The sequence below is a fragment of the Bison bison genome, unplaced genomic scaffold, assembly GCF_000754665.1.
Source record: "Bison bison bison isolate TAMUID 2011002044 unplaced genomic scaffold, Bison_UMD1.0 scf7180017864143, whole genome shotgun sequence".
NCBI classification, from domain to species: Eukaryota; Metazoa; Chordata; class Mammalia; order Artiodactyla; family Bovidae; genus Bison; species Bison bison.
The window spans coordinates 1,710,655-1,730,095 of record NW_011494715.1 but is presented as its reverse complement, the minus strand read 5'-3'; the positions used below and the strand labels follow the sequence as shown (position 1 = coordinate 1,730,095).

The following is a 19,441-nucleotide window of genomic DNA, read 5'->3' as shown; positions in this document are numbered from 1 at the left end:
ATCCACCGACTCGATGGACGTGAGTTTGAGTGAACTCTGGGAGTTGGTGATGGACAGGGAGGCCTGGCGTGCTGCGATTCATGGGGTTGCAAAGAGTCGGACACGACTGAGCGACTGAACTAACTGAACTGAATGAGTAACTAAACAACAACAACATCAGATTTAATACTCACCAGGAAATAGAGTGTGTATGTCTATCACCCATATCGGCCAAGAAGAGGTCCAAGCTCTCTGACTCATCTCAGCTGTGAGAGGTCCATGCCTCGCTGCACGCATGGGCTCGGGGCTCCCAGGCACCTGAGGCTCCATCTCCTCAGGCTCAGGCTCCACCCGCTGCCACACCCTCTCCAGGGTAAGGCCACTGCAGAACCCACCAGGTGGGGGCTGCCAGCTTCAACACACCCTGAAGTGTGGAGATCCATGGACAATTTGGGGGATTGCTCCTTCACAGCATCTCCTCGGCATGGGCTGGAGGCCGGTCCAGGTGACAGGACCTCACACTGATGGCGGATCTGCCCTATCCCTTAACACAGACCCTCTGCTCGGGGACCACACCCACCTGCCCCCTGCTCTCCCTGAAGTGTCTTTTTCCAACTCAGATCTAAGCAGAGGCCCCTGCTACAAAGGGACAGGATTTTAAGTGCCTCTAGTTAAAGAGAGAGTCACTTTGTAATTGATAATACACTATTATGTTTGCTTTGCTCCTAAGTAGAACACTTTATTACTGTAAAGATGCTTCATAAACATGCATCACAGATAACACACTTGAATGACTCTCTGAAGAGCAGGCCTCCCTGGTCTTTTATGAGGGTAGTGAGAGGCCTGGGAGGACCAGATGCCTCCTGTGGGCAGGCACAGGGTTGGGGACCGGCTTTATCCCACCCTCACCCCTAGGGCCTGTGGCTGCAGGGCTGGAAGCAGAGCAGCAAGTGTCTGCCCTGATCCTATGTCTGTTGTGACTTTCTAAGAAGAGTGGTCACACCTTGCAGGGCCAGGGTACCCCCGCCCTGGCTGGGGCTAGGGATAAGTGATGGCGCCCACACCCTGCTAAGCCAGAGTGGCAACTGCTGCACACCAGTTTTGCTCAGCTTTGCATCTATAGACACATTAGGAAGACTCGGGGAGGATGCAGAAACATAGAGAAAACTACCCGGAAAAGGGAACAGACCTCGGTGGATGCCTAATCGAGTGGTTTCCAAACTGGACAGGGGAGCCTGGGGGTTTCAAGGAGATGGGAGGACCAGTGCACGGAGATGCTCCCCAGGGAGCCACAGGGAGAGAGGATTCTGCAGATTCTGTGCCAGAAATCAGCTAAAAACACTGGAGACTCCCTTTCTTCATGGATGGGGACACTGAGACTCAGAGTGGGCCGCGGGGGACTTCCCTGGGAATCCCGTGGTTAAGACTCCAAGCTTCCAATGCAGAGGCTATGGACTGGATCCCTGGTTAGGGGACTAAGTTCCCACATTTCAAAGTATGGCCAAAAAAAAAAAAAAAAAAGAGAGAGAGAGAGTGGACTGCGGGGAATGTGTCCTCAGAGAATTCCTGCCCGATGAGGGCAGAGACACAGAAGCAACAACCAGAGGTATGTCACCCACACATCGCACTTCATGGTGGAAACTGACGGGAAAAACAAGACAGTTCAAACGCCCTGCCGGGTTGGTTTTGTCTTGTCAAGGACATACTATCTTGTATCATAACCACTCACATCTTAAGTTACTTCAGCTTTGACTGCATTCCTCTGATTCCTCTGTGTATCTGCTCAAAGTTTTGTAATCATTAGAACAGAAATAATAAATGCCTTGTGACTACTCAGGTATTATATAGAAGACTCTTTTTTTTTTTTTTTTAATGGAATGGGGAGAGTAAAAATAATCAATGCATGTCCTCAAGTTGCTATATCTTCCTCTTAAAAAGCTTTTGTGTGCCCACAAACAATTACTGAAATACCACCAATACGTCTGCGTGTTCGGCCACAGGTGTTCTGAAGTCCATCACAAAACCCTCACGGCTAATAACGAACTTCATTTTACATTTATTTATTCGGCTATGTCACAGACCTCTGCCTGCTGTCTCCCCCAAAGGCTGTAAGTCTCATCTGTTTTTTCCATCGTGTTACCCTCCCTGGCCCTGGTCCGTCCCCCTCCACTCAGCATTGTGGTGACTGGCCCTGCAGAGCAGCGATTATCAACCAGGGGAGACTCTGCCCTGCAGGGCACATGTGGTGGAGTCTGGGGACACTCAGGTTGTCACGGCTGGGGACAGGGAGGAGCTGTGTGTGCCATGGGCATCGGGTGGAGAGATCCCAGAGATGCTGCTAACCACCCACAAGGCACAGGACGGCCCGCCTGCAAAGGCCGCCAATAGTGCTGAGATGCAGAACACGTGGCCGAGGAGCAGGACAGATTTCTGCGGCAATGAGAGAAAAACCTTTGCCCTTTTACCTTTTTCTAACTTTCTGTTTTCCTCTTTAAAAAAAGTGCAGGCTTCCCTGTTGGCTCAGTGGTAAAGGACCCCCCTGCCAATGCAAGAGACACAGGTTCAATCCCTGATCTGGGAAGATCCCACATGCCTCGGAGCAGCTAAGCCCTTGCACCACAACTACCAAGCCTGCACACTTAGAGCTCATGTTCTGCAGCTCCTCCCCCGCCCCCGACAACTAGAGAATACCACTTGTTCGCCATGACTAGAGAAAGCCACACAGCAACAGAGACCCAGTGCAGCCAATAGATAAATAAATTAAATTAAAAAAACCATTTTATTTATTTATTTTTTTCAAGCTGGTTTTATTTTTATTTTTATTTTTTATTTATTTTAAATTTTTAAAAGAAAATCCATCCTGAACCCTCAAATTAAATTAAAAAACCATTTTAAAAAGAAGCTCCTTCCACCTTAAAAAAAAAAAAAAAGTTAATGTGCTGTATATACTGCAATGAGGGGCTTCCCAGGTGGCGCTAGTGGTAAAGAACCTGCCTGCCAATGCAGGAGCCATAAGAGACACAGGTTCCATCCCTGGGTCGGGAAGATCCCCTTGAGGAGGGTACGGCAACCCACTCCAGTATTCTTGCCTGGAGAATCCGCATGGACGGAGGAACCTGGTGGGCTACAGTCCACACAGTTGCAAACAGCTGGACTCGACTGAAGCAAACTTAGCACACGTGCACTTGTACAACACACCCCCGGCCATTAGTTTATCATCACTAACAAGGCAATGGGGTGTGGAAGCCAGAAGCGGGGTGCCACCACCCCAAACTTCTAGTTATACGACCTTCAACTTATCTGCTTCTGAGCCTCAGTTCTGTCCTCTGTAAGCACAGAGGGGAAAAAAAAAACCTGCGCTGTTTCAGCATAGCTCTAAGAAGGGGGACTGTGTGGGAGAACACAGTAGGCTACCAGACGCCCAGCAGGCGCTCCGTAAGCGGATAAGGCGTTAACTGAGTGCCCTGTGTTCATCAGCTGCGGCAGCAGCGAAGGAGAACGGATCAGCATGGCCACGACAGTTCATGACGTGGGAGTAGAAGACAAGTTTAGACCTCATTTTAAGATGACTGAGAGGGACTTCCCTGATGGTCCAGTGGTTGGGACTCTGCTTTCACTGCTGAGAGTCTGGGTTCAATCCCTAGTCGGGGAACTAAGATCCCATAAACTTTGTGGCATGGCCAATAAATAAAGCAAGCAACTGAGAAATATTTCCCCCAAACCATAGGAATAAGTGTAAATGAACTCCGAGGCTGGAAACTGCATGTCCTCGGTGATGGCACAGGACCCCAGCACACCTTCTCCTCAGTCTCCGCCCCCCCGCGGCCTCCCCCCAGCCCCCACCCGGCGACACCCAGGCTGCACCGCAGGGACAGTTCAGTTCAGTCACTCGGTCGTGCCTGACTCTTTGAGGCCCCATGAACCACAGCACGCCAGGCCTCCCTGTCCATCACCCATTCCCAGAGCTTACTCAAACTCATGTCCATTGAGTCGGTGATGCCATCCAACCATCTTATCCTCTGTCGTCTCCTTCTCCTCCTGCCTTCAATCTTTCCCAGCATCAGGGTCTTTTCAAATGAGTCAGCTCTTCACATCAGCTGACCAAAGTATTGGAGTTTCAGCTTCAGCATCAGTCCCTCCAATGAATATTCAGGACTGATCTCCTTTAGGATGGACTGGCTAGATCTCCTTGCAGTCCTAGGGACTCTCAAGAGTCTTCTCCAACACCACAGTTCAAAAGCATCAATTCTGCAGTGCTCAGCTGTCTTTATAGTCCAATTCTCACATCCATACATGACTACTGGAAAAACCATAGCCTTGACTAGACAGACGTTTGTTGACAAAGTAACGTCTCTGCTTTTCAATATGCTCTCTAGGTTGGTCATAGCTTTTTTTCCAAGGAGCAAGTGTCTTTTAATTTCATGGCTGCAGTCACCATCTGCAGTGATTTTGGAGCCCAGAAAAATAAATTCTGCCAGTTTCCACTGTTTCCCCATCTATTTCCTATGAAGTGATGGGACCAGATGCCATGATCTTAGTTTTTTGAATGTTAAGCTTTAAGCCAACTTTTTCACTCTCCTCTCTCACTTTTATCAAGAGACTCTTCAGTTCTTCTTCACTTTCTGCCATAAGGGTGGTGTTATCTGCATATCTGATGTTATTGATATTTCTCCCAGCAATCTTGATTCCAGCTTGTGCTTCCTCCAGCCCAGCATTTCTCATGATGTACTCTGCATATAAGTTAAATAAGCACGGTGACAATATGCAGCCTTGACATAACTCCTTTTCCTATTTGGAACCAGTCTGTTGTTCCATGTCCAGTTCTAACTGTTGCTTCCTGGCCTGAATACAGATTTCTCAAGAGGCAGTTCAGGTGGTCTGGTACTTCCATCTCTTTCAGAATTTTCCACAGTTTATTGTGATCCACACAGTCAAAGGCTTTGGCATAGTCAATAAAGCAAAAATAGATGTTTTTCTGGAATTCTCTTGCTTTTTCAATAATCCAACAGATGTTGGCAATTTGATCTCTGGTTCCTCTACCTTTTCTAAAACCAGCTTGAACATCTGGAAGTTCATGGTTCACGTATTGCTGAAGCCTGGCTTGGAGAATTTTGAGCATTACTTTACTAGCGTGTGAGATGAGTGTAATTGTGTGGTAGTTTGAGCATTCTTTGGCATTGCTTTTCTTTGGGATTGGAATGAAAACTGACCTTTTCCAGTCCTGTGGCCACTGCTGAGTCTTCCAAATTAGCTGGCATGTTGAGTGTAGCACTTTCACAACATCATCTTTCAGGATTTGAAATAGCTCATCTGGAATTCTATCACTTTCACTAGCTTTGTTCATAGTGATGCTTCCTAAGACCCACTTGACTTCACATTCCAGGATGTCTGGCTCTAGATGAGTGATCATACCATCGTGATTATCTGGGTCAGGAAGTTCTTTTTTGTACAGTTCTTCTGTGTATTCTCGCCACGTCTTCTTAATATCTTCTGCTTCTGATAAGTCCATACCATTTCTGTCCTTTATTGTGCCCATCTTTGCATGAAATGTTCCCTTGGTATCTCTAATTTTCTTGAGGAGATCTCTAGTCTTTCCCATTCTATTGTTTTCCTCTATTTCTTTGCACTGATTGCTGAAGGCTTTCGTATCTCTCCTTGCTATTCTTTGGAACTCTGCATTCAAATGGGTATATCTTTCCTTTTCTCCTTTGCTTTTCACTTCTCTTCTTTTCACAGGTATTTGTAAGGCCTCCTCAGACAGCCATTTTACTTTTTTGCATTTCTTTTTCTTGGGGATGTTCTTGATCCCTGTCTCCTGTACTATGTCATGAACCTCTGTCCATAGTTCATCAGGCACTCTATCTATCAGATCTAGTCCCTTAAATCTATTTGTCACTTCCACTGTATAGTCACAAGGGATTTGATTTAGGTCATACCTAAATGGTCCAGTGGTTTTCCCTACGTTCTTCAAAAAAGGAGGGACAGGACCAGCCAAACCCTAATCTAGGAGGCTCCATCTCTTTTTCAACACAAACTCTTCTTGGATTTCAATAAGAACCCCCCATGTTATTTTCAGGAAGGAGTTCTCTGCCTTCCTGAACCCCCTCCTACTGCCCTCACTGAGAGAAGCCCCGGCAGGGCTGCACTGAGTCCATCCGCCTCTAGGGGGAGCTCCCGCCTCACTAAAGATAAGGCAAGAGTGAAGATCCGCCCCCCCAGCCCCTTCCTCTGCGGGGACAGTCCTAGGAATACGGAGCTCAGATGTTCACATCTTTCTCCAGAGCCCTTTCTGCCAGTTATGTGCCTGCTGGGGCTTGCCATTCTGGAGAAGGTGTGGATGTTTTCCTTTCGATCGAAATGGCAGTGCTCCTTCTAAAAGGAGTTGCATGTGTGCTAAGTAGCTTCAGTCCTGTCCAACTCTTTGTGACCCCGTGGACTGTAGCCTGCCAGGCTCCTCTGTCCATGGGATTTCCCAGCTAAGAATACCATTTCCTTCTCCAGGGTTGCCATTTCCTCCTCCAGGGGATTTTCCCCACCCAGGGATCCAACCCAGATCTCCTGCATTGGCAGGCGTGTTCTTTACCACTAAAGCCACCTGGAAAGCCCCTGAAAGGAGTTACTGAGGTAACTAAAAATGGCAATCTTCTCCACATTAGCTACATTTGGGACTGCGGACACTCCCTCTAGGATTTTGGGATGAGGAAAGCAAAACCGTGGCCATTTCCCAGCAGTGAACTGGACGATATTACTGAAGTTAAACTATTTTTATATCATTTTAACCCATGGAATTACTTTGGCCTTTCCACAATTTAGCACTGTTCACCTTACATGTTGCAAGGATGACGAAAGAGTAATTCTATCTGATACTAAGTGCATTTCTTACCTATCTGTCTTAAAGTGAGCAAAGGTGACTAAGAAGTGCCTCCTGGGAATCCTATAAGTCCTTCTTGTTGCTCCCCGCATGGCCCCCACTTGAGAAAACATAGTGCACTGACTCCCGGGGACCTGCTGTCCTGGGCAGGAGCCGTCAGAACTGCCCGAGTGCACGGCCAGGCCCCCAGGACAGCTCTGCCCCACCCATCCCACCTCTCTTACACCCACTCACCTGGCTGACCTCCCCGGCTCATCACTGGGCCTGATCAGTAAATGCCTGTGTACCCACCCGGGCCCGGCTAGAGGTTGCTCTAATCTTTGTATCAGAACATCGCCACTGAGACAGTTGATCAAAGGGGCCGTGAGGGGTGTGCTCCTCTGCTGGTTTCCCTGGTAACTGATGAAAGTGAAGTCGCTCAGTCGTGTCTTTGCAACCCCATGGACCATAGCCTACCAGGCTCCTCTGTCCATGGGATTTTCCAGGCCAGAATACTGGAGTGGGTTGCCATTTCCTTCTCCAGGGGATTTTCCCGACCCAGGGATCAAACCTGGGTCTCCCGCTTTGTAGACAGACGCTTTACCGTCTGAACCACCAGGGAAGTCCTCAGGTAACTGATGAGCCCACCTCATTTCAATCCCTCCTATGACTGCCAACCTCAGTCTCCCCTGCCCGCCCCAGTGAAGCCTGCCACCTTGTTCTGCCCACCATCTGCCACCCGAGGTGGGATGTCTGACACCCCAGGAGCTGGCTAGTGGTGTGTAAGCTCCCCCATCCATGGAACGACTGATGTCTCAGCTGCTGACTCCAGGCTCTTTCTTCAGTCCAGGCAAGTTCAGGGTTTGGTCAGGATAATGACCAAACTCTGAAAAGACCATTAGCTCCAAAACTCAGCTGCTCCAGTGGGACAGGGTACCACTCCCCCCCACCCCCCACTTAATCTTCATGCCAGTTCTCCAGATGGGCAGGAAACTCACCCTGGAGAGAAGGTCTCCCTGGCATGGTCTGTCACCAGGCTGGGCTGCTCTGGGGTACCTCATGGCACCTTCATGAACATTTCTCTTCCTAACATTCAGGGAACTGACTCTAAATCCCTGGTTGGAGGTGGAGGGTTGTGGAAAAATGAAACAAGCAATCTGGGTTTGTAATTTTTTACCAAGCAAACTGTATCCTTCTATAACTAGGTGGTGGAGCTTTGAGGGGAAATGAAGTTGTATTAGTGGGAGGGACCTCATTTACCAAACCAGGCCTCAGCATGCAGGGATGTTCCCACAAGGGGTGGAACCACCCCGACAGGCTATTGAGGAGGAGCAGGGGCTCAAAGGTGCTGCTGCTCTGCTCATGGGGAGCCTGGAGCAACAGATGACCTCGTGTCCAGTTTCTGGAGGCATCCCTCTAAACTGCTGTGCAAGCTGGGGTGACCTAAGTTACCCCAACCTCTACAATAATTCCAGTTTTGTCTCCTGTGGTCAGTAGGGCCTCAAACAACAATCACCTGTGCCCCTGTCACTCAGAAAATTCCAGAGTGCAGTGTGTGTGTGTGTGTGTATGTGTGTTTAGATGTGTCTGTGTTCAGATGTGTGTCTATGTTCAGACATATATGTGTGTGTGTGTTTAGAAGAGAAAGAAGAAACTAGGTATCAGAACACCATTTATTTTTAAAGTTAATGAGGAAAATCTCTGACCTCACAGAAAGTGGCTTCCAAGAGCAGAAACTTTCAGGCCAGTTAGAAAGCAATACTTTCTGTATGCAAAAGCAGCAGCACGTCCATTGTGGGTCATCCGAAACCAATTTAAGATGTGCTTCCTGCATGCAGGGTTAGCTCTACGGCTGCCATACTGTACTCTGAGAAATGAGATGTGCTTTGGGCAGTCCAAGAGGGGAAAGGAGCGAGTGTGAGTGACTGTGACCTGTTTTTGGATGGGGTTGTGTGGAACCAGCACACATGTGCTAACAGAAACTAGGATAAAGCACCGAGTTCATGGTGCACTTATGTGATTCACACATACATGCACGTACATCATTTATGTGCTATGCTGTGCTAAGTTGCTTCAGTTGTGTCCTACTCTTTGCAACCCTGTGGACCGTAGCCTGCCAGGCTCCTCTGTACATGGGATTCCCCAGGCAAGAATACTGGAGTGGGTTGCCAGGGGATCTTCAGGGGATCTTCCTGACCCAGGAATCGAACCTGTGCATTTTCAGGTGGGTTCTTTACCACTAATGCCACCTGGAAAGCCCCATGTACATCATATATAGATTATTCTAATATTCGTTTTCATCTCTTATGAGCAGCTCCTTACACTTCTAGTCAGTGTTAACTGAAACCCATGGGTCACGATGTATAGAAACAGAAATTAGAAAAGAACTCCGTAGCATAATTTGAAAATATTAATAGCAACTATTTGATAAATTAAAGCTCTATATTCTAAACAAGAGCATCAGAAAGAGCCTTTAACATGGAGAACGAAGACAGCTCACAAGCACAGCTACCTTAAATAAAATTAGAGTATAAACGTCAGTGTTTTGGTATCAGGTAAGAATAGAATTACCAAGTGCATAAGGCAGGAATGTCAATGTGTAATATCTTTAAAAAAAAAAAAGCCTCAGTTTCCCACAGACAAGCTTAACAAAGTTATTAACAATTAATCATATTAACATTTGCATAGCTCTCAGAGTTTTTGAGGTACTTTATTATTTCGCTCTGTCAATGCAACTGAGATAGCTTTCTACAAAACATAAATTCGACAGGAGTGTAGGCAGGAGGAAAGGTTAAACAGGAGAAGCAGATGAATTTGCTCAACTAGTCAAAATATTTAATTCATTTGTTTGAAACAAAATAGCTTGGATTCTATATCCCCCGATTGTCTGTCTTCTTGGGCATGAAAAGGGCAAGAATAATTTCCATGTATTTGCATCAGCAGTGAGTTCACAGTAAAGGAAATAAAACTCTACACTTTATTAGAAGAAAATCTGCTGCTCTGCTAAGTCTGCTAAGTCACGTCAGTCGTATCCGACTCTGTACGATCCCATAGACGGCAGTCCACCAGGCTCCCCCGTCCCTGGGATTCTCCAGGCAAGAACACTGGAGTGAGTTGCCATTTCCTTCTCCAAGAAGAAAATCTAACAGACCACAAATTGCACTTCCTACAAAGCTGAAACTCCAGTACTTTGGCCACCTCATGCGAAGAGTTGACTCATTGAAAAAGACTCTGATGCTGGGAGGGATTGGGGGCAAGAGGAGAAGAGGACGTCAGAGGATGAGATGGCTGGATGGCATCACTGACTCGATGGACGTGAGTCTGAGTGAACTCCAGGTGTTGGTGATGGACAGGGAGGCCTGGCGTGCTGCGATTCATGGGGTTGCAAAGAGTCGGACACAACTGAGCGACTGATCTGATCTGATGTGACACATGGGCTGCTCCAGCGGGCTCTGAGAGGTGGGGTGGGGCTTTGCCTGAGGCCGAAGTCCAGGCACAGCAGCTCCCAGCAGAGCAGTTCTTCTGCCCTTTGCCCCTCCTTGGGCAGTTGTGTCCTTCTTTGTGTCTCTGGACTTCCCTGATTCGTCCTTCCCACCCCCCCATACCCCGTTCTAACTCTCATTTGCTCCCTGAATCTCCTTTGTCTGCTTCTGTGGACTCCACTCAATTTCCTATGGCAATACCAGGCCCCCACCCTCCGCAGAATCTGGATACCCCAGTAGCCTGACACTCCTCAAGTTCTCCTTAAACCTCTGGGAGGTGGTCTCCCCGGCACTGCGTTCAGCTCAGACTGTGGAGGGTGTTGGGGGCCTGCAAACGCGACCCTCCCTAAGCTTCCAGCTGTATCTCCACACCTGCTGCGGGATCCACGGGAGCCGCGGCACCTGCCTTCCTCCCAGTCCCTGCCTACCGTCCTGTCCTCTAGACTTGTAACCTTCTCCCAGGAAAGCCCCTCATCCTCGGGCCTGTCTCTAGTGTACCCCCCGGTAACTTGCCGTGGGCCCCCTCCCCTCCTCAGGCTCTCACATCACAGTGACCTTTCCCTTCCCCCACGGGTGGACGGCGAGCACCCTGAAGGCAGGGACCACACTTCTTACTGCATTCCTGATGGGCCAGCACAGCGCCTGGCTTACTGGAGATGCTCCATCTCTGCTGATCCCTGCAGAGAGCCATGTGCATTTTTTTTTATAGAAAACAAGTGTGAAGGCAGGTGAAGTCATTCTTGGCTCTAGTCTATAAAAAAAGAAGCAGGCCTCCGGTTCACTCAAAACACTGTTACTCACTCTCCTAACGAGCGATCAACAGCCAGCAAGTGAGTCAGCTCGGGGATGGGATTCAAAACTTCGAGAGACATGAGGGTGAGTCACCCCAGCAGCAGCGAGCGGTCCTGTCCAGATTTTCATCTGAAAGGACGATGGAGCGGCCACAGGAATGAGCAGGTGAGCCCTGGCAGATGCCGCAGATGGACAGATGGCCCAGAGCTGGGTGTCTAAGCATGGCAGGTGTGTGGCGGAGGCCAGAGAGCAAGCAGGCTGATCAGACCCCACAGCTGCAGAAATTCAGGGCTCGTGAGGAATGTTCTCCACAGGGCTGAGTATTCAAGAGGGTGTGCATGTGTGACATGAATGCATGAGATGCTTTCAGCACTGTCTGTAGAGCACATGTGTGCATGCTCAGTTGCTAAGCTGAGTCTGACTCTTTGTGACCCCATGGACGGTAGTCCGCCAGGCTCCCCTGTCTGTGGGATTTCCCAGGCAAGAAAACTGGATCACTAGGAAAGACCCTGCTGCTGGGAAAGACTGAAAGCAGAAGGCAAAGGGGGCGGAAGAGGATGAGATGGTTAGATAGCATCACTGACTCAATGGACATGAATTTGAGCAAACTTCCTCCTTCCTCTTCCCAGGGATCTTCCTGATTCACAGACTCTACCTGTGTCTCCTGCATTGGCGGGCAGATTCTTCACCACTGAGCCACCTGGGAAGCCCGCCTGTGTAGCAGAAGGATGGTGCTAACATGCGTGGTAGATAACAATGCAGAACTTAGCAGCACTTTCTTTGCTGTTGACCTTTTTATTTTGCAGAAAAGTCTTTAAGACTGAGTACGTTCTAATTGGTGAATAACTCAACTCAGAAACTATTTATGAGTCTATGCTGAATTTTAAAGTGTTCAAACAGGAAAGAAGCCTATCCCATTTTTTTGTAAAGGGTGAGAAAGAATCAAATTTTTTAAAATCATCTGGATTCAGTTTAAAAAAATCTTTTTTCTGGGAGTTATGATGTTTGAAGATTTTGAATATAAGTTTTCTCACTAGCATAGAATTTGAAAAAGGAGCTTAGGAGCAGTTTGTTAAGATAGTCTTGGTCCTTTTATCTGACTGGGGCCACAATCTTTGCTGGAACATGCAATAATCTCATTTCTGAGCAGTGCTCCAGTTATGCCAGAAAAAAGAACAAAGAGATGATCAGCCTGTGAAAAGGCTTGGCAGGAGGGAGGAAGGGAGATTAGAGGCAAGAGGAAAATTAGAAAGGAAGGGAGCGTGCAGGGAGAAAAGAGAGAAAGACAGGAAGAAAGATGATTGTAGAAGAGCAAGACCCAGAGAGACGGGGGCTTCAGAGGCACCTGGTGTGTCAGGGATTATCAAAAGGGATGAGGGCCTTGCCATCAATGAAAGTGCAAGGAGAAACAGGTCATGTGGACACGGCTGTGTGGGGCACCCACATTTTCCAAAAAGCAACAGAGGACCCCAAAGTTACGTAGTTTAGACAAATCGTGACCTGAAGAAAGTGCCCTAGCAATTAAAAAAAAAAAGCCACTACTTCTTAAGTTTCTAACCACTAGGCCTGTGATAAGAGTCTTAGTCTATTATGTCCTTTAATCCCAATCCCAAATGCCAACCCAATGCCAATCCCAATGTGGGGGGTAGGTACTGGTAGACCCATGTTACAGATCAGGTTACTGAGGGCTGTGGGGTAAGGAGCTGGTCTAAGATCTCGTGTCTGGTAGTGGAGCCCAAGTCTGACCCCAGCAGACTCCTTTATTCACCCCTTTATTATTCATTGTCTTCCCAGATGTTCACTGCTGGGCACAGCCAAGCTCCTGGATATCAGTTACTGGAAGGAGCTGGAGAAGACAAATACCTCGCTTTCAGGACCTTGTCATCTAGCAAACCCTGCCCTGAGGCATGTGGTCCAGGAAGGTGTGGGTGGAGGAGAGAGAAGGGCTACAGGGTAGGACCATAGCTCTGCCATCTTGCTGGGCAGACAGAAAAGAAGTCACAGCACTGAGCCTCAGACTTCACGTTCATATGTGGGAACCCTCTCAGTTTAAGTCCTGGCCTACAGCAGAAAGTCAGTAAGTACCCCTCTTTCCTTCCCCGTCAGGAGAAGGTGAGGAGGTGAGGAGAAGACCATCACAAGGTTGTCTGAGAACCCCAGTGACAGACTTGAGGTTCGAGTCTTATCTCCAGTAACTGGCAGGCACTCCAGGTGGGGACCACAGACTCTGTTTAGGGTCCCAAAGGTCTGTGCACGGCCAGTTCAAGCAAAAAGCGCAGCCCCTGCCAGGAGGGCTGCCATAAAATACAGGATGCACAGTTAAATTTGGATTTCAGATAAGCAACAAATATTTTCAATGTATAAGTATATCCCATACACTATTTGGGGGTATACTTATACTAAACATTTTTCATTATTTATCTGAAATTAAATTTGACTGAACTTCTTTTTTTTTTTTTTCTTTCTAAATGTGGCAACTCTGAAACCAGGCAAATTTCTGCCTTGATCAGGAACAACCTGTTCCCACATCCTCCCTTTTCAGCCCCCCTGAGATCCTCCAACTCTTCTCTGTACTAGAGGTTATATCTCTCACCCCCTGGTTCTCTACTTCTTCTCTTTCTTTTTTTCTCTGCATCTTTCATGCAACCCCTTTCACTCCTACCAAATCAATATATGAAGCCTCCGGAGCAGCCCCGATAGGTCCAGCATTCGACTCCATGGTCATAAAGGATGCTGCTGTGGGGTCTGTGTAATGCCTGTGCCTGCTACGTTCACCTCCTAACATGAGGACTATGTTAACCCCGCCTCACTGGGAAGACACCTGGGAAGTTCCCTAGTGGCATGAATTATGTTTGCATCCACAATAATGGAAGATACTTAGATCCTCTGAGTAGAATCAGTTGCTGAATAAACTGAAAGAGAACAGCTTTGAGTTCATCCAGTAGGCACCACAATCAAAAGCCAAGAGCTAGAAACCCTTTGTTTTAAATCACACTACGTGAGAAGGCCCTGAACGTGTGGGTCATGGTTTCATCTGTCTGAGGACACCTTTATACGTACTCGGGAATTTCCACTTCCAGTTTCAGGGCTGAGTGTAAAACAGATAACTAGTGGGAATTCGCTGTACAGCACAGGGAGCTCAGCTGGGTGTTTTGTGATGACCTAAAGGGGTGGGACGGGGGGAGAGGTGCAAGGGAGACTCAAGAGTAAGGGGACATATGTATGACCGATTCACATAAAAAAAACGGAAGGTGGCAAACATCCAGTTAGTTTCAGGAGCATCACCAGCAGTTCTCCTGTCTACCATCCTACAGTGAGACAGGGAGCTTGGTACAGAGGGAAAAGCCATGCGCTGAGAAAGCTCTGCTATTAAAACACTGTCAGGTAAAACCAAACAACGCACTTAATAGTGAGTCCATGCCTGGGACAGGCTCATTTCTCACTGTGGGCTGTGAGAAGGGGACGTTCTGACCAGGGCCTGTCTGGGGACCACACTTTGAGCAGCACAGGTGTAGAAGACCCCAGAATTTTATACGCCGCCCCCGAAATAAAATAACACAAATGGGGAGCTCTCCCCTTTCTGCCCATTTTGGGGACCAAAGATCCTCTTATTCCCCTGCAGTAACTGACAATCTAACTCAGTATCTATCCATACAACCGTGCCCCCAGTTTAGAAAGAGGAGGAAGGGGTGCTTACTCTTCTTGTCGCAAGTCGTTGACACTGCGATCCAAGGAGATCATGTCACTAGCCACCATGTTAAATCCAAACTCTTTAATGCTGGCTTGAACTGCGTGTTTGAATTCTGGTCCCAGAACCAATGGCTTGGCTTTCTCTCCAGGCCCACCGACCACTCCGGGAGGCTCAGGCTCTTTGGGCTCAAAGTTACCGAGGACCCCCGGGCGGAGCACAGGATCACGGTAGGTGAAAGTCTGGGGTTTAAACGTGAGATATTGCCTCCGCATGATGTCCTTCTGGTTCTCTCCTCCGGGGCGGCGCTCTTGTTCATGTCTGGCCTTGTTCCTTCTTCGAATAGACTCCAAGTCCACTTCTACGCCTTCCACATGAGGCCAGGGCACCACGGGTTTGAATCTGTCATCCCCGAGGGCTAGTCCGTTGCCCGCTCTGTCAGGCATGGGGTTATTAACAGCTCTGTCTTCCTACACAAAAGGGAGGGGGGCATAGAGTGAGTACGTGAAGGCAACCACAGCAGAGTTCATGACACCAATGTGCACATTTTAAAAACAGCCCAGGCAATGATAAAATGTTATGAATCATGGAACTAAAGCAGGCCATGAACCAGGACCCCTCATTAGAGGAAACCATTCCTGGCGAGGAACAGCATACCAGCAATTGAATAATTCTTTGTCTCTGTTGTTGTTTAGTCGCTAGTCATGTCGAAATCTTTACAACCCCATGGACTGTAGCCCGCCAGGCTGCTGTGTCCATGGGATTCTCCAGGCGAGAATACTGGAGTGGGTTGCCACTTCCTTCTCCAGGGATCTTCCCAACCCAGGGATCAAACTGGGGTCTCCTGCATTAACAGGTGGATTCTTTACCACTCAGGCACCTGGGAAGCCCAATTCTTTGCCTTACCATTCCAAAATAAAGGGGTGGATGCATTTTTTACTACTCCCCTCATAAACTCGACTCTCTATCAAAAACCCCTTAATAAAGCACATTGCTGGGCTTCCCTGGTGGCTCAGTGGTAAAGAATCTGCCTGTAATACAGGAGACCCGGGTTCGATCCCTGGGTCCGATCCCTGGGTCGGGATGATCCCTCAGAGAAGGGAATGGCAACCCACTCCAGTATTCTGGCCTGGAGAATCCCAGGGACAGAGGAGCCTGGCAGGCTATAGTCCACAGGGTCACAAGAGTCAGATATGACTGAGCGACTAACACTTTCAAAGCACGTCGTTAACAGGTTGGAGCAATGAGGTTCTAAGACCTTTGCCCAAAGCAGGCACTCGACAGGTCCTGTTGTCTGGTGTGGTTTTCCCAGTTGTCTGGTGGATGAAGAGTATGACGTTCTGTCGGTCCCACGGCCACCTGGTGGTGGTGGTGCTGGGTGTCAGCCCACCCAAGGCTGGCTTAGTGGCCCAGATGGCAGAGGACGGGGGCTGGGATATGATCCTGACGGCCCCCACCTCAGTATTTCTGTTCTGGGAGAGTTCAGCTGAGTTCAGAACTATAAAACAAGCTCTGACGACTGAAACCAAGGCTAACAGAGCTCTTAAACCACACCCAGGACCTAGCTGGCCCCAGTCCAAAGGTGGCCCCAGGAAGACCGGATTCTGTGTGCATGAATATTGCAGAAGGTTGGTCTTCCTTTCTGTCCAGACACTCCTCGTCAGCTGCACAGATCTTCCTGTCAGAAGCCCTGCATGCTTCTGTCCCTGGGGTCACATGTGAAGTTTCTGTTAAGTCAGCGCCACTCTTTGTACAGCCACGTTTCTCAACATCAAATGCACCTCAGTGGCTTTAAATACACTGACGTCAGAGTCCCACCCCTCTGACACCAAGATTTAATGGGTGGGAGCGTTTGGAGTTTTAAGAACACTCCAGGTGTTTTCAATATGCAGCAGGCTTGCGCTCCAATGGCTTAAAGGAAGGGCTGCCGGCTGTAACCAGACAAGGAGGCTATAGGCTGTGTGTGGCCGGTCTGGAATGGGTGAGCCGGGCAGAACCAGGACTGCAGACCCGGCTAACTGATCTGCCACCCTCCCTCCTCGTCAAGCCAGGATCCCCGAGTCCTGAAGACAGTCATAAAAGAGTTCATACCGTCTGACCGACATTTTTCTACTGTTAGAGCCATTTTGAAAAGTCAAGTTAAAGACTTTGAAGAGTGCAGAAGTAAGGCTGATAGGCAGGTTGCTGTCCAGTGGTGGTTTATTTAGAGACAAGGGTCTCTTTGGAAAGTCAGCTAATTCAAATGTGAATTTAGTCAATGTCAAAGTTTTGGTAAGGGCTAGCTGAGGACTGACTTGAGAGAGTTCAAAAAGGAACTTAACAAATGTATGTTGAGAGTCCGTTGGACTGCAAGATCAAACGAGTCAATCCTAAAGGAAATCAACCCTGAGTATTCATTGGAAGGACTGATGCTGAAGCTTCAGTATTTTGGCCACCTGATGTAAGGAGCTGACTCACTGGAAAAGACTTTGATGCTGGGAAAGATTGAAGGCAGGAGGAGAAGGGGATGACAGAGGGTGAGATGGTTGGATGGCATCACTGACTTGATGGACATGAGTTTAGGCAAACTCCAGGAGATAGTGAAAGACAGGGAAGCCTGGCATGCTGCAGACCAGGGGGTTGCAGAGTCAGACACGACTTGGCAACTGAACAACAATCTCTTTGTTTAGGTAATACTCTAAGCATGTGATACAACATTCATAGGATCCTTAACGGTATATCGTGAAAGGCAAGTCTTCTCGCCTTCCCTTTGGTACAGGCACTTATAGCCAGCATTTCCTTGTGAATCTTCCAGGTATAAACATACATGGGCATGGATGACGAGAACTTTTTGCTGAACAAGGGACACAGATTTTTACTGACCCATTAATTTTGAGAAGGAATCATAAGATGTTACAACCAGTTCAAAGGTGAATCCTTTGAATGACCTGGTGAAGAACAGACAAATATATAAACATCAAGAATACTGCAAAGAACTGACAAATAGACGCAAAACTGGTCAAACTGGTCCATACCCAGAGGGCAATAACCAACTGCATTCCACACGACAGGGTTTCCATTTCAATGGACAAGACTCTTGCAGGTTACTATCAGTTTTCTGTCATTTACAGGATTGTGAAACAGGTTGGAGTTCATGCAGGGATGAGATAACCTGCAAAGCTGAGCTGGAAAATGCACCCAGTAGCCTTTTGGATCCATTTCAAAGTTTTCCCACAAATTTCATCCCATAGCACAGAACTAAGTGTAACATGCGGCACCCCGTCCGACCATCTAAGGGTGATACCTTTGTTCAGGTACATGTGGATACGCCTTCTGCGTCAGGCTTCTGACCACTGCACGCCTGAGTCAAGCAGCAGGCACTTGTTGTTGCTATTTAGTCGCTAAGTCAATTCTGATTCTTTGTGAGCCCATGGAATGCAGCCCGCCAGGCTCTTCTGTCCATGGGGTTTCCCAGGTAAGAATACTGGAGTGGGTTGCCATGTCCTTCTCCAGGGGATCTTCCCGACCCAGGGATCAAACCCTCGTCTCTTATGTCTCCTGCACTGCCAAGCAGGTTCTTTACCACTAGCTCCACCATGGGAAGCCCATGGGAAGTACTGCAATAAACAAATTAAAATAGAGAAGTCCTTATAAAACTCTAAGATGCCAGACTCAAGTTGTTGATGTTGAACCAAGAACCCCACAAAAAGGAGGAAGACTCAGTCTCTCCCTTCAACTTTTCACATCAAGGCTCCAGTGAACTAGTAACTGGAGAGGAAAAGAGTGAGGGGAGGGAAATGGGTTCAGAAAAGTAGACTGAACAGGTCATCAGCCGTTCTAGGACGTCCTCTGTGGTGTCTAATATTCCACTGGAGGAAAGCTGCTTATGGGAAGAATGTGGAACACAACAGTGAGTGAAATTTGGGTACCCAAGGCAGGAGACATCTGTTGTGGTTCGGTGGGCAGGTGCTGATGTGAGACTCACGAATATAAACATTTCTCAGGCTCACCCATCTCAACAAGAGAATGTTTAATGGATTCAAACTTCACGCTCATCTTCCTTCAAAAGCTGTTTTGATCTTTCCTTTGTCTAACCTTTGACTTTTCTATTTTTGGGTCACGCCAAGTGACTTGTGGATCTTAGTTCCCTGCTGCTGCTGCTGCTAAGTCACTTCAGTTTTGTCCAACTCTGTGCCACCCAGAGATGGCAGCCCACCAGGTTCCCCCATCCCTGGGATTCTCCAGGCACATTGGAGTGGGTTGCCATTGCCTTCTCTCCTTAGTTCCCTGACTAGTGATCAAACCTGGGCCCTTGGCAGTGAAAGCAGAGTCCTAACTGCTGGACTGCCAGGGAAGTCCCTAGCCTTTGACTCCTGGTATTCCATTTAGACCTGTTAGGAGCCTGCCTGTTCTCCTCCTCGCTCTAGTATCTCTTCATCTCCCCAGCAAGGTGACCAGGTTCATTTGATCCTTCCTCCCTCCGTGTCCTCAGCCCACATCTTGCTTCTCATCTCTGGGTTCACGGTCAAAGGCTTCCTGAACATTTCTACTGGGATCACTGTGGCACCTAAACTTAAGATGCCTGGGAATGAACTTGCTGTGACTCCATGGCACACACCTGCTTCATTCACTGTCTTCCCCACCTCGGGGCTGGGAACCCCCATCCACTCA

The 19,441-nt window shown here is 48.2% G+C and overlaps 1 protein-coding gene across 2 annotated transcripts in view; it reads right to left on the bottom strand.

The window, feature by feature from the left end:
* Positions 1-19,441, bottom strand: part of GALNT7 (polypeptide N-acetylgalactosaminyltransferase 7) — a 74,365-nt gene that overhangs the window by 52,207 nt on the left and 2,717 nt on the right. For both annotated transcript variants that reach the window (XM_010840246.1, XM_010840245.1), the window contains exon 2: positions 14,801-15,261. In XM_010840246.1, coding sequence (XP_010838548.1) covers positions 14,801-15,237 — 437 coding nt within the window. In that variant the 5' untranslated portion in view covers positions 15,238-15,261. The remainder of the gene's footprint in view (positions 1-14,800; positions 15,262-19,441) is intronic.